Genomic DNA, 14789 nt, shown 5'->3' with positions numbered 1-14789 from the left:
GCTTTATAACCACTTTAATGGTGAGAGTGACTTTTATTCACATCTGGTCCTCGTGGCTTTGTTGTCTTCGCAGAGGTTGCAGACTCCTCTTCATATTGCGGCAGAACATGGGCGGCAGGACATGGCGGAAATGATACTCATTGCGGGTGTAAATCTGAAGCTACAGGACAAGGTATACAAGGGCAAAAGTTAGAGTGACACCATAGGATTGGTTTACACAGATCACCTATACTGACTGTTCTCTTTTCCAGCAAGGAAAAACATCTCTTGACGTGGCTGCTCGAGGAAATCACATAAACCTGGCAGATATGATCATCAAGGCAGACCGGTTCTACAAATGGGAGAAGGTACAGAATGCGCTCTGCATTTATATTCTGTAGTATTATTCTACATTTGTGTTTTTCAGCATTTTATATTCTGTATTATTACTCTGCATTCATACTAGACATGTGCGATTTAGTTTCGTACGAAATACAAATTTTTATGCATACGAATTCCGTACGAAATATGAAATTTCATTTACGAATTTCGGATCCGAAATTCGTACCGAAAAGTTAACGAACCTAAAAGTTAAAAACCCAGGAAGTCAGCACAGCACAGGGATGGCGGGAACCCCTCATAATGATAAATTTAAATCATAACGACAATTCGTAATCGTTATAAAAAGTTAACAAGCCTAAAAGTTAAAACCCCAGGAAGTCAGTACAGGGATTGTGGGAACCCTATGGGAATTTCTATGCTCACGAATTTCATACGAAATTTCGTTAACGAATTTCGGATCCAAATTAACAGAAACATGACTGGTGTTTTGTTCACCGATCAGAGGAAGTCAGCACAGCACAGGGATGGTGGGAGCCCCTCATAATGGTAAATTCATCATAACAAACTTTCATTATTTTTACGAAAAGTTAACGAAACTAAAGATTAAAAACCCAGGAAGTCGGCACAGCACAGGGATGGTGGGAGCCCCTCATAATGATAAATTCATCATAATGAACTTTCGTTATTTTAACGAAAATTTTACGAATTTTATGAAAATTCGTAATTTGGTACGAATCCGATTGAATTTCATTCACGAATTACGAAATACAATTTTTTTTTTTCCGTACGGAACGAAATGGAATAAAACTAATTTTTGGACGGCGCCCATGTCTAATTCATACAGGTGGTGGGGGGGGGGGGGAAGTTGTGATATGGAACCAATCATCTGAGTGGTCATTTAGGGGGAACAGTGGCTTAATAGGTGGCAGCTATGGGGGAAGGGGCCCCATTAGGGGGCCTTACGAGCAGTGCCGGTGTTCTGATGAGAAAGGTCCCCCCATTGGATAGTGCCTGCCCTGTACTGCGCAGGCGCAGCGCTTGCGCAGTACGGAGGACAAACGAGGCGCCGAAAGTGTCAGAAGATGAACAGCTGTTCATCATCTCTAGACGGCGTCTGCGCACTTAATACTACATTGCGTCACACGCTCCTGATGCTTGTGGGGGTGGATTTGTCAAATGGGTTTATCTTTGGGGGGTGTGTTTACAGAACTGAAGGGTGGGTTTAGCAATCTTGATGGGCGGGTTTGGTGGATTGTAACATTGAATTACCCGCCCTTATCACTGCCCCATCTCTTGCAGAGTTGTAGGAGCATCGGGAACGTGTAACAGAATGTAGTATTAAGTGCACAGGCGCTGCGTAGAGCTGATGAACACCTGTTAATAATCGAAGACTTTCGGCGTCTCGTTTGTTCTCCATACTGCGCCTGCGCAGTACAGGGCGGACACTATCCGATGGGGGACATTTCTTGACAGGACACCGGGACAAGATCATCCAGTGCCCAGGGCAAAGATGACAAATTGCGCCCCCTCTCCCCATTCATTATGTGTGAGCTTATGAGGATGAGGGGGGGAGAGAGAGCACAGACTGCACCTCCTCCCGGCTCTCTCCTTATTGTTTCCAGCGCTGGGCTGACAGAAGCAGTGATGCCGCTGGTGTCACTACTCATGTCAACCTTATAGTAGAAGCAACTTGCGGTGCCTCCATTCCTACAATGCACACTGCGCCCAGGACAGCCTCCCCTTTTGCCCACCCCTTCTCCCGGCCCTGCTTATGAGGCAACTTAAATATCCAAAATCTGCATGCATGTGAAGATAATACATATCAATCACTGCATTAGTAAAAGAGAAGTATGAGTTTTTGTTTTGTTTTTTTGATTTATACTTACCTAGGTCCCCGGTGGCTCTAGCATGAAGAACCGAGCGATCGAAGGCCGCCGATCGCTCGGTTCTCACAGCTCCCCTAGCAGAGAGCTGCTGACTGTCAGTCACAGTTCTCTGCTCTTCTCCCAACCTCGCTCACTGAAGCACCGAGCTGTGGAGGGGGCGGGGGAAAGCCGGTTTAGGCTCTCATCGGCTCGCTGAGAGGCTGAGCCGGGTGTCGGTCCAGGGATCTGGGCGAACTCCATGGTTGTAAGGACACTGAGTCTGGACCGACTTCTGTGACATGCAGCAGAGAGACTTCAGCCCACTGTCTTCTGAAAACGGGTCACAGGAGTGCAAAAAGAACTGCACTCCTGTGAGTCGCAGAAGAAGTACAACCAAACGGCTTGTGACACTTCCAACCAGGAAGACCTGATATCAGACTTGGCAGAGGAGACTTCAGATTCTTTGCAGGCTGTGTAAGTAAGGAGAAATAGTTTAACTGGCAGATTCAAGAATTGATGGTGTTATCACAGTAGAACTATAGGTGTATCGCCTACCCTAATTTTCTGGGAGCATGATGGTGACTACCGGGGGTAGGGAGGGCTGACATACATCCTTAGGGTGCAGGTTACTGGGCATGGTGGGTGATGAACAGGAAAGAAGTTGGGCGCCAGCCACTTTTATGCTCAAACAAGGAGAAGTTTATTTCTCACAAACAGGAAAATGTGGGAGAGAGGGGAAAGAGCACAGGACTCCCTTAGTAGCAATCAGCAACAGGCAGATTGGCAGACTCCTTGGACAAAAATAGGTGAGATTAAGGCAGAAGGAACCTTTTATACTGAACCAGCACATCTGTACATTGTAGAATAGGGCCGCGTACACACGGGCGGACTGTTCGTCCAACTTTGTCCGCTGAACAGTGTTTCAGCGGACAGTCCGCTCGTGTGTGGGCTTCAGCGGACAGTCTGACGAACAAAGTTTTTCGGAATTTCCGTAAGACTGTCCGCTGAAACTTGGTTTGAGCGGACAGTCCGCTCATGTGTAGGCTTGTTCGTCAAACTAAGTTCCGCGCATGCTCAGAAAGGATTTACACGCCGAAGGTTGCATTGCAGTGTATAGGACTTCGAATCTCTCGTCCCGTCGTACGTGCCGTTCACGTCATCGCGCAAGTTTTCAGCGGACTGTTCGTTCGTCGTGTGTGGTCAAGTCCGCTCATGCAAATTTTGAACGGACTGTTTGTCAAACTGTTTGACGAACCTAGTTGGGCGGACAGTCCGCCCGTGTGTATGCGGCCTAGGACGTCTCCTATGGTAACTGAACTTAACTCACGGAACATGTAGGATTTCTATAGATAATTCAATCTTGATGCTTTTCTAGGCTTTTCATGGGTTCCCTGGTCCATGCAAAAGTCACCTTTGGTACTTCATCTCAGGTCTCCATCCCTCTTATGCCCCGTACACACGGTCGGACATTCCGACAACAAAATCTGTCAGATTTTTTCAGATGGATTTTGTCCTAAACTGGTGTTGCATACACACGGTCAGACAAAGTTGTCAGAAAATCCAATCGTTTGGAATGTGATGACGTTCGTTCGTTACGACGGGACTACATTGAGGCTAGTAGCCAATAGCTTTGGTCTCGTATTTTGATCTGAGCATGCGTGGCACTTTGTCCGATCGGAATTCTCTACAAACGATCGGAAAAAGTCTAATGGGATTTTTTCGTTGGAAAATTTGAGATCCTGCTCTAAAAAAATTTCCGTCGGAATTTCCGATGGAAAAAGTACGATGGAGCCCACACACAATCGGATTTTCCGACAATATAATCCGATCGGACCTTTTCCGTCTGAATTTCCGGCCGTGTGTACAAGGCATTAGGATCGTTTTAGATCTTTAGCAGGCTTTTCTCAGCATAATCTTGAACACCCTGATAGGCCTCGGACAGGTCTAGCATCCAGGAGAACACATGGATAGGCCTCAGGCTTCAGGCCTAGCAGCCAGGAGCTGTTCACACACACACATCCACCCAGGCCGTAGCCCACGGGTGGGAAAACTAAGACTTCTTCCCAATAAATAGCTTCTCCCAGCATTCATAGCAACAAATCTGATTGGCTCTGAAAAGTATGTTTATCATAACTTAAATGTACTGTAGCTCATCACACTAATGTCAAAGGCAACAGTACCACCTACTGACAAAAGGGGGAACCCACAACTGAATAGAATTGGAACAGAAGTCATTTGACCACTAAACACTACAAATCAGCCAGGCTGGCTACCACCCAGCATTACTAAATTTACCTGTAGCCCCATTCTTGGACGAGGGTGCTACACTGGCAAAGCCTTTATTTTTTAGAATAAAGGAGGGTTATAATCCCTGTTGGGTTTTTTTTTTTTTTTTTTGCCATCTGTGCCCCACTGGGGAGATTTATCTTCACTTCCTGTCCCATATTCAGAAAAGGAAGTGAGGGGAAATCCCTGGGAATTCCTTGAGGACCCCCAGGTCACCAGGACTAGTGTCCCCATCAGAAGATTTCCCCTCTATTACTTTTCTGGGGACAACCCAAAATGTGGGATTTTCTTTTACTTTCACTTTCAATGTTGATGGTAAACAGGACAAATAGAGAGGGTGAATCTCCCTAATTGGGGCACTGACAGCAATACAAATTTATAGGGATATAATCCCTCCCCACTTTATCTGAAAGTAAAGAATAAGTTTTGGCTTTAGTTATACTTTAATATCCAGTTATATTTTGTGTATTTAGGAATACATCCAGCTCTATTTTAAAACAATCTACTGAGCTGTCCAGAACTAGTTCTGGAGGGAGTCTATTATACATTTTCACAGCTCTTACTGTGAAGAAGCCTCCTTACTGTCCTAAAAACATTATACTATTTATGCATACATACATAGTGAGGAGTTCAGGGGTGCGCTATGCGCAGAGTTCAGGGTTTAAGAGTGCGCTATGTACAGACCCTACCACATGATGCCCCACCCCCCCATGCCACTTGTGACCACGCTGCACTCTTCCTTGTCCCTGCTGTGGGTTCAGGGCAAGCAAGGATCTGTGAGAGCCATTGAGAGGAAAGCTGTCCTTGTAAAACAGATGGCTTTTGTCTACAAGCAACAGTGGTAAGCGGAAAGCGAGAGCTGGACCTGAGCTCTGCCACATTACAGCTGTGTAAAAAAGCCCTGGGTGCAAGGGCCACATGAAGTGGCATGGGGGGTCGCATTTGGTCCGCGGGCCTTTTGTTTAACACATGATTTAGAGATACTTTAGGTTAGAATCTGTGACAGAAGGAGGTTGCTGGGGGACAGGGCCGCTGATAGGGCAGTACAACCAGCCCTGTTGTACCGGGCCTGGCCAGCAGGGGGGGCCCGAGCAGCTTTTAACTTCTAGCAAAAAAAAAAGAAGCTAAATAACTATATTAACCCGCACCCACTTGATTACTAAGGTATATAAGAAATATATTTTCATTTCCTGGGCCCCATCAGGTTACCAGAGGGGCCCAGGAGGTGAAAGCAGAAGAGGGACTTTTTTTCCACTTTCGGGTGCAGGGATACAATTGCATGCTGTTCTCAGTATACCTGCACAAACTAAAGTTCTCCCTGATCACTGTATGCCTCTCCGACGGATGGATATTACTGTTATACGGCTCCCTTCATTCAGTAAGTGCTGCAACCTGAGGGACTTATCACTGAGGCGGCTGAGACAGACAGAGCAGCAGGAGTAATCTGGACCATGGCAGTGGTGCACAGGCAAGCAGTCCCCTGCACAGACACACACACTGACAGGTCACACTATTGTATAATGTGCAATCCCCAGACTCTGTGTGCTCATGGTTATTATCATTATGATGATCAGGGCACAGCAGGTGCTGTATGGCTCTGTTAGTGTAACATGGCTGTGTGGTGCTGACTTTCCTGATATATGGCTGTACTGTGTGTTACAGACTATAACTCAGAATAGCCATAACAAAGTCAGCACCACACAGTCATGTTACACTGACAGAGCCATACATCATGAGCACATAGTGAGATGCTACTTTTGCACATGTGATGGGGAAGGGACAGTAAAAACACACAGCCAAGCTGAATTTTTACCACCCCCAAACCACACCCCTTTGATAACCTTTCACACAAGCTTTGCAATTAGGTCCTTTTTCATGCAGACCTGATTGAAAGCTCCATGTAGGTTTACAGGTATGAACTGACTTGTGTGCATTTAGATCCACCTTCCTCCGTGTCCATTCAGGTAGGAAAAAAAAAAAAATTTGAAAAGAATATCCTTTTCTATTTTTCCAGACCTAAATGTGACAGATCAGAGGTAACCAAGTCGGTGGTGTATGAAGACACAAACTGAAAGGGCACAACATTGACATCTCTCCCATCCAGATGCAGTTATGAATGGTGGGGCGCTATAAATGTTACATGTTCCAGCTCCTGCCTCCAGACACCCCCCCCCCCCCCACCCTGACAGCTTGGAGGCAGAGGCGGAATGAGGGGTGGGGTTGTGGGCGGAGCCAGGGTGGGTTATGGTCGGGGTCAAGGGGGCCCCATCAGATAGGCTGTATGGGGCCCCATGATTTCTAACAGCGGCCCTGCTGGGGGAGAGGGCACCAATATAATTTTGTCCCATGACCTGTAAGTATGCACCTTAAGGAGAAATCTTAGTGGTAGATTTACGTGTGTTTTCTTCCTCGCCATAGGACAATATGAACAGTGACTCTGACTCCTGGGTGGCCAGACACCTGACCTTCAAACAAGACCATCGCCTAGAGACACAACACATCCGATCCGTCATGTGGAGGCTGGCAACTAAATACCTAAAACCCAACGAATGGAAGAAGCTGGCGGTGTACTGGAAGTTCACGGATGCGCACATCCGGGCAATAGAGCAGCAATGGACGGGTAATGGGAACAGTGCCGGGTTCTGATGTGAATGGAGTAGAGAATTAGAGATGAATTACTGAACATCATTGACCTAATGACCATAAAACTCAAAAATGTTTACCGTATATACTCGAGTATAGGCCGACCCGAATATAAGCCGAGGCCCCCAATTTACCCCCAAAAAAACTGGCAAACTTATTGACTCGTGTATAAGCCGAGGGTGAGACATGCCTGTCCATCCCTGTGTGTGTGTCCGTCCATCCCTGTGTGTCCGTCCATCCCTGTGTGTCCGTCCATCCCTGTGTGTCCGTCCATCCCTGTGTGTCCGTCCATCCCTGTGTGTCCGTCCATCCATCCCTGTGTGTGTGTGTGTCCATCCATCCATCCATCCCTGTGTGTGTGTGTCTCCATCCATCCATCCCTGTGTGTGTGTGTCTCCATCCATCCATCCCTGTGTGTGTGTGTCTCCATCCATCCATCCATCCCTGTGTGTGTGTGTCTCCATCCATCCCTGTGTGTGTGTGTGTCTCCATCCGTGTGTGTGTGTGTGTCTCCATCCGTGTGTGTGTGTGTGTGTGTGTGTGTCCAGCCTACCTGTGTCCCGAGCCTTTGTCCCGAGCCTCCGTCCCGTGCCTTGCCTCCTTGCCTCCGTCCCGTGCCGTGCCTTGCCTCCGTCCCGTGTCGTGCCTTGCCTTGCCTCCGTCCCGTCCCGTCCCGTGCCGTGCCTTGCCTCCGTCCCGTCCCGTGCCCTCTTCGTCGGCGCCTCGGCGGCCATTGTAAAATTCAAAAGCCGCGCCTCCGGCTTCGCCTGTGATAGGCGGAACACTGAATTTCCCAGCAGCCTGTGTTCCGCCTATCACGGACATCGTATCATCCTCGTCCGTAGTACGAGGATGATACGATGTCCGTGATAGGCGGAACACAGGCTGCTGGGAAATTCAGTGTTCCGCCTATCACAGGCGAAGGCGGAGCCGGAGGCGCGGCTTTTGAATTATAGAATGGCCGCTGTCTGTCTGCTCGACACGCTGATCGAGCGGGCAGACAGCGATGACTCGAGTATAAGCCGAGGGGGGCACTTTCAGCCTCAAAAAAGAGGCTGAAAATCTCGGCTTATACTCGAGTATATACGGTAATAATATGCGAATCCTAAAGTGGTAGTAAACTGCTGAAAAAAAATAACCTGCAAGACAATAGCATAATGTGCTAGTATGCATTGCCCGGTCACCGCTGAGGTAGCTGACATGTTCCCTCAGCGTTTGTTCCTGGTGCTTTGAGTGGCTGGAGCCGCGCGGAAGCCATGCGTTCCGGCAAGTTCCGGCACAATACACCGGACCTTCAGAGCGCATGCACCGCTGATGTCTCCTAATGCCACGTACACACGAGCGAATTGTCCAGCCTACTTAGTCCGCCGAAACGCATTATAGCGGACAATTCGATCGTGTGTGGGCTTCAGCGGACTTTTCCAGCGTAAAGTCCGGCGGACTTAGAAAGTATTTTTGCACTCCAATCTTTCCGCCGGACTTGGGTTTCAGCGGACAATTCGTTCGTCAGTATGCTAGTCCGGCGGACTAAGAATGACGCATGCTCAGAAGCAAGTACGAAAAAGGAAGCTATTGGCTACTGGCTATTGAACTTCCTTTTTCTAGTCCCGCCGTACGTGCTGTACGTCATCGCGCTAGCAAACGCCGGACTTTCTGTGTGTCCGTGTGTGGCCAAGTCCGTTCGGTAGAAAGTCCGCCGGATTGTTTGCCGGACTAAGTAAGCCGGACAATTCGCTCGTGTGTACGCGGCATAAGCCATGCAGATTTAGGAGATATTAATTTTACCTACAGGTAAGCCTTATTAGAGTTTGTAAAATTTGTAAAATCCTTATCTCTAAGATTAGAGTTCATAATTGTGAAAATCCGAAGCCGCTAAGTTCGTTAATTTTGAAAAGCCGAGTTTTCAAATTTTCTGATTTTTGAATTTCAGAGTTTTTTTAGAATTTCAGAATTTTTGGATTTTCGAGTTCCGAATTTTCAAACTTACGGATTCAAATTTTCAGAAATCCTCAATTTGAAAATCTGAAAATTCAAAAATTCGAACATAAGAAAGAAAATCCGTAAAATTCAAAATAATAACTAAGTAATAATAACTATTAAATTATAGGTATTGTAATTTCCTTTCAAATTTGGCTGTTAGTGAAGGTAACGAATACAAATTTATCTGAAGTTACAAATTATGCGAAATAACAAATGCCGCATGTAAACAAATGGAATGGAACAAAAATAATAATAAATAATAATAATAAAACATTTTTATTATTCTTGTTATTTATTATTAATTTGGTACCTTCCATTCATTTAGATATGGCATTCGTTATTTCGGATAATTCATAACTTCGAATAAGTTCCTATTTGTTACTTTCACCAACAGCCAAATTTGAAATTCCAATACCTATAATTTAATAGTAATAGTTACCTTATTATTGTTTCAGATTTTCAGTATTTATTTTTTTTTTTTCATTTTCGGATTTCCAAATTTCCAAAATATAGAATTTCCCAAAATTTGAAAATTTCAGAAATCCGGAAATTTGAAAATTAGTTTGAAAATTAGTTTTGAAAATTAATTTGAAATTAGTTTAACGAATTTCGACAAAATTATTTAATGCCAAAATTTCCGAATTTTCAAATTTCCGGATTTCTGAAATCTCAAATTTCAGAAATTTTCAAATTTTCGCAAATTCAATATTTTGGAAATTTGGAAATTCGCAAATCCGAAAATGGAAAAAAAAAACAGAAAATCTGAAACAACAACTAATTACTATGTAACTATGTAATTAGTTGTTTCAGATTTTCTTTTTTTTTTTTTTTTCATTTTTGGATTTCCGAATTTCCAAAATATTGAATTTCCGAAAATTTCAGAAATTTGAGATTTCAGAAATCCGGAAATTTTGGAATTAAATAATTTTGTCTAAATTCCTTAAACTATTTAGGAACTAAACAAATTGCACATGTCTTCTGTCAGTATAAATCCTCATATAGTCCGTGTAATCCTAGGTAGTCCTATGCCTCTATGTGGGGAGAGAGCCGGTCAGAGTTCAGACGAAGGAGCGATCCACGTGTGCTCCGAAATGCGTTACCGCCCATCGCCTGATGTCACTTTCGCGTTTCAGCATGGTCCCGGAAGCCGGGCTGACCTCTTGCTTCCTCGATTCCCCGCTCTCCTGGGATGATGACAGCTGCTGACCGGCTGTCTCCCCACATGGAGGCGTAGGCAGGGCTGCTGTTGGACATCTGGGCCTACCGCCAAAAGTGACTGAGGACATAGATTTATCACTCCCTTTCTTTGCTATCTCAGCTGCACAGATGAATGAATGAGAAGCGCTCTGAGGCTTCATGCTTATTCACACATGGAAGCATAGTAAACTGTATTTCAGTGATGAATGGATGCAGGAGTGATTGGTATCAATCGCTCACTGTGTTTATTCAGGAAAGGAAGGGGCCAGAAAATGACACATTTACCGACCCCTTCCCCTACTCTGTATCCTGAAACATCCAGGTTCTGGCTGGAGAGGAGGGAAGCCGGCAGCGCTATGGGGCAAAGGGGCACACAGAGGGGCCAAGACAGCAGATGCAAGTAGCACATGTACCTAAAACCAATCCACCTGCAGTGAAGCTGGAAGGGGAAAGAGGAGGAACGGCTGGCAGCACTGCGGGGGAAGGCAGAAGAGGACTGCTATCTGCAATAAGATAGTACAGCCGGCCCTCCTACTCTGCGGGTGTCCAAGGCCCCCCTTTTAAACTGATAGGGCCCGGCCCAGTGCAGAAGGGCTGGCTGTACTGCCTTATCAGCGGCCCTGGGCATAGACTGCATAGGATTACACGGGCTATGCAAAGACTACACAGGAATTTTATACTGGCATGCTCATTCCTTATGAGAATCTTGTGTTTTTAACCACTTGTTTGCAATAAATCTGTGAAATGCTGCACTTAGAGGCACCTTTTTCTTTCTCCTTCCCTAGAGCTGCTTCTCACTGAAGTGCTGCTATAAGTGTCATTTCTAATTAGAAAAAAAAAACATTAAATAGTTGTACGCTGCCACCTAGTGGTAAGTGAAAAAAGGTTTTTAACAAAAGAAACAAAAAAGCTGCTGATATCACCTATGTGTCTCCACAACAGCAATAAAATATAATAAATTCTCAGTGTGATAGCACTAATAACTAGTGTCTGTGAAACCATACAATTTAAGTGCCAATAAATAATCAATAAGTGTGTACAATTCATAGAAAGTCATTAAAAGTCCATAAATAATAAAAATGAATATATGAAAGCCTTCTTGTAGACGGTGTACTGCAAACTTTGCACCAGGTGCAATACAAGCTCACCCTCTTTTTAGACCCGAAGCAGGGTCAAATGGGCTCTGGACACAATGTGATTCCCCAAAAATTAATTTGCTATGGTCACATAACTGGGTGGGCTTGGAGTGCAATGCTCTGCGCTCAGAGGCCACCCTTTTTTGAAGCCTAACAGAGCCTCTGGCTCTAATGAGGTGCTTCAAACCCCCCCAATTGAAAATCCATGGTCTGGTGCTCTGATATGTAGATCAGGGAGCCAGACGCTTGGATAGGGGAGGCGGCTATGAAGACTTTCATATATTCATTTTTATTATTTATGGACTTTTTATGAATTGTATGCACTTGATTATGTCATTTCTAATTGCTGTCTGGGGCCGGGTGAATTAATCCTTACAGAAGTGCCCTCATCCCCCAAGTTGTACCGGGAGGATGCCTGCAACTGTAGGAGGAATAGTAGGAGGAGGAATAGTAGGAGGAGGAATAGTAGGAGGAGGAATAGTAGTAGGAGGAGGAATAGTAGTAGGAGGAGGAATAGTAGTAGGAGGAGGAATAGTAGTAGGAGGAGGAATAGGAGGAGGAGGAGGAATAGGAGTAGGAGGAGGAATAGTAGGAGGAGGAGGAATAGTAGGAGGAGGAGGAATAGTAGGAGGAGGAGGAATAGTAGGAGGAGGAGGATGAGGAGGAGGAGGAGGAGGAATAGTAATAGGAGGAGGAGGAATAGTAGGAGGAGGAGGAATAGTAGGAGGAGGAGGAATAGTAGGAGGAGGAATAGTAGGAGGAGGAGGAATAGTAGGAGGAGGAGGAATAGGAGGGAGGAGGAGGAGGAATAGTAGGAGGAGGAGGAATAGGAGGAGGAGGAGGAGGAATAGTAATAGGAGGAGGAGGAGGAGGAATAGTAATAGGAGGAGGAGGAGGAGGAATAGTAATAGGAGGAGGAGGAGGAGGAGGAATAGTAATAGGGAGGAGGAGGAGGAGGAGGAGGATAGTAATAGGAGGAGGAGGAGGAATAGTAATAGGAGGAGGAGGAGGAGGAGGAATAGTAATAGGAGGAGGAGGAGGAATAGTAATAGGAGGAGGAGGAGGAATAGTAATAGGAGGAGGAGGAGGAATAGTAATAGGAGGAGGAGGAGGAATAGTAATAGGAGGAGGAGGAATAGTAATAGGAGGAGGAGGAATAGTAATAGGAGGAGGAATAGTAATAGGAGGAGGAGGAGGAGGAGGAATAGTAATAGAAGAGGAGGAGGAGGAGGAGGAAGAATAGTAATAGTAATAGGAGGAGGAGGAGGAGGAAGAATAGTAATAGTAATAGGAGGAGGAGAGAGGAGGAGGAGGAAGATAGTAATAGTAATAGGAGGAGGAGGAGGAGGAAGAATAGTAATAGGAGGAGGAGGAAGAATAGTAATAGGAGGAGGAGGAGGAGGAGGAGGAATAGTAATAGGAGGAGGAGGAGGAGAATAGTAATAGTAGTAGGAGGAGAGAGGAGAAAGAATAGTAATAGGAGGAGGAGGAAGAATAGTAATAGGAGGAGGAGGAGGAGGAAGAATAGTAATAGGAGGAGGAGGAGGAGGAAGAATAGTAATAGGAGGAGGAGGAGGAGGAATAGTAATAGGAGGAGGAGGATAGAATAGTAATAGGAGGAGGAAGTATAGAATAGTAATAGGAGGAGGAGGAGGAGGATAGATAGTAATAGGAGGAGGAGGAGGAGTAATAGTAATAGGAGGAGGAGGAGGAGGAATAAGTAATAGTAATAGGGAGGAGGAGGAGGAAGAATAGTAATAGGAGGAGGAGGAAGATAGTAATAGGAGGAGGAGGAGGAGGAAGAATAGTAATAGGGAGGAGGGATAGTAATGTGGATGAGGAGGAGAGGATAATAGTAATAAGAAGTAAGGAGGAGGACAAGGGGATAGTAATAGTAGGAGGAGGGAGGAGGAATAGTAATGAGGAGGAGGAGGGAGGAATAGTAATAGGAGGAGGAGAAGAGGAAGGGGAGGAGAATAGTAATAGGAGGAGGAGGAGGAATAGTAATAGGTGGAGGAGGGGGAATAGGATTTGTGCCATAACGGACCATTTTGAGGGACTAGGTCCGACGGACTTCGCGGCGAGTTCTACGGTTCTGACGGGCCACTTTCCAAATGAACGACTTGGCCACACACAATCACACCAAAGTCCGACGGATTCGAACGTGATGACGTACGACCAGACTAGAATAAGGAAGTTCATAGCCAGTAGCCAATAGCTGCCCCTAGTGTCGGTTTTTGTCCATCCAGAATAGCCATACACACAAACAGATTTCTCAGTAGGAACTGGGTCCAGCGGAGTTCCGGCGGAAAAAATTGAAAACATGTTCCATTTCTAAAGTCTGTTGGATTTTTGCAAATCAAAAGTCTGCTGCAGCCCACACACGATAAAATGGTCTGCTGGAATTGTTCTGTCGGACCTTTGATGTTGAAAAGTCCGGTCGTGTGTACGCGGCATTATAGTAATAGGAAGAGGAGGAGGAATAGTAATGGAGGAGGAGGAGGAGTAATAGTTGTAGTAGGAGGAGGAATAGAAATAGTAGTAGGAGGAGGAAGAGTAATAGGAGGAGGAAGAGTAATAGGAGGAGGAAGAGTAATAGGAGGAGGAAGAGTAATAGGAGGAGGAAGAGTAATAGGAGGAGGAAGAGTAGTAGGAGGAGGAATAGTAATGGTAGTAGGAGGAGGAATAGTAATGGTAGTAGGAGGAGGAGTAGCAATAATAATAGTAGTAAGAGGAGGAGGAGGAAGAGTAATAGTAGGAGGAGGAGGAGGAGGAGAAGAGTAATAGTAGGAGTAGTAGTAGTAGGAGGAAAGAAGTAATAGTATAGTAGGAGGAGTAGCTAATAGTAGGAGGAGGAGGAGGAAGAGTAATAGTAATAGTAGTAGGAGGAGGAGGAAGAGTAATAGTAATAGTAGTAGGAGGAGGAGGAAGAGTAATAGTAATAGTAGTAGGAGGAGGAGGAAGAGTAATAGTAATAGTAGTAGGAGGGGGAAGAGTAATAGTAGTAGGAGGAGGATAGTAATAGTAATAGTAGGAGGAGGAGGAGGAAGAGTAATAGTAATAGTAGGAGGAGGAGGAGGAAGAGTAATGGTATTAGTAGGAGGAGGAGGAGGAGGAATAGTAATAGTAGTAGGAGGAGGAATAGTAATAGTAGTAGTAGTAGTAGGAGGAGGAGGAGGAGTAATAGTAGCAGTAGTAGGAGGAGGAGTAATAGTAGCAGTAGTAGTAGGAGGAGGAGTAATAGTAGCAGTAGTAGTAGGAGGAGGAGTAATAGTAGCAGTAGTAGTAGGAGGAGGAGTAAGCAGTAGCAGTAGTAGTAGGAGGAGGAGGTAATAGTAGCAGTAGTAGTAGGAGGAGGAGT

The 14789-nt window shown here is 45.4% G+C and overlaps 1 protein-coding gene across 1 annotated transcript in view; it reads left to right on the top strand.

The window, feature by feature from the left end:
- The window catches only part of LOC143958233 (uncharacterized), a gene marked incomplete in the record, with an annotated part of 86618 nt that overhangs the window by 57534 nt on the left and 14295 nt on the right, over nucleotides 1–14789 (top strand). The window contains 3 exon segments of the mRNA XM_077467748.1: nucleotides 74–172; nucleotides 252–347; nucleotides 6891–7092. Of these exon segments, the coding sequence (XP_077323874.1) occupies nucleotides 74–172; nucleotides 252–347; nucleotides 6891–7092 (397 nt within the window).

This window comes from Lithobates pipiens, unplaced genomic scaffold (genome assembly GCF_037356315.1).
Source record: "Lithobates pipiens isolate NorthernLeopardFrog02 unplaced genomic scaffold, aLitPip1_a1.2 Scaffold_6, whole genome shotgun sequence".
NCBI classification, from domain to species: domain Eukaryota; kingdom Metazoa; phylum Chordata; class Amphibia; order Anura; family Ranidae; genus Lithobates; species Lithobates pipiens.
This window is presented reverse-complemented; position numbering and strand designations above follow the sequence as displayed.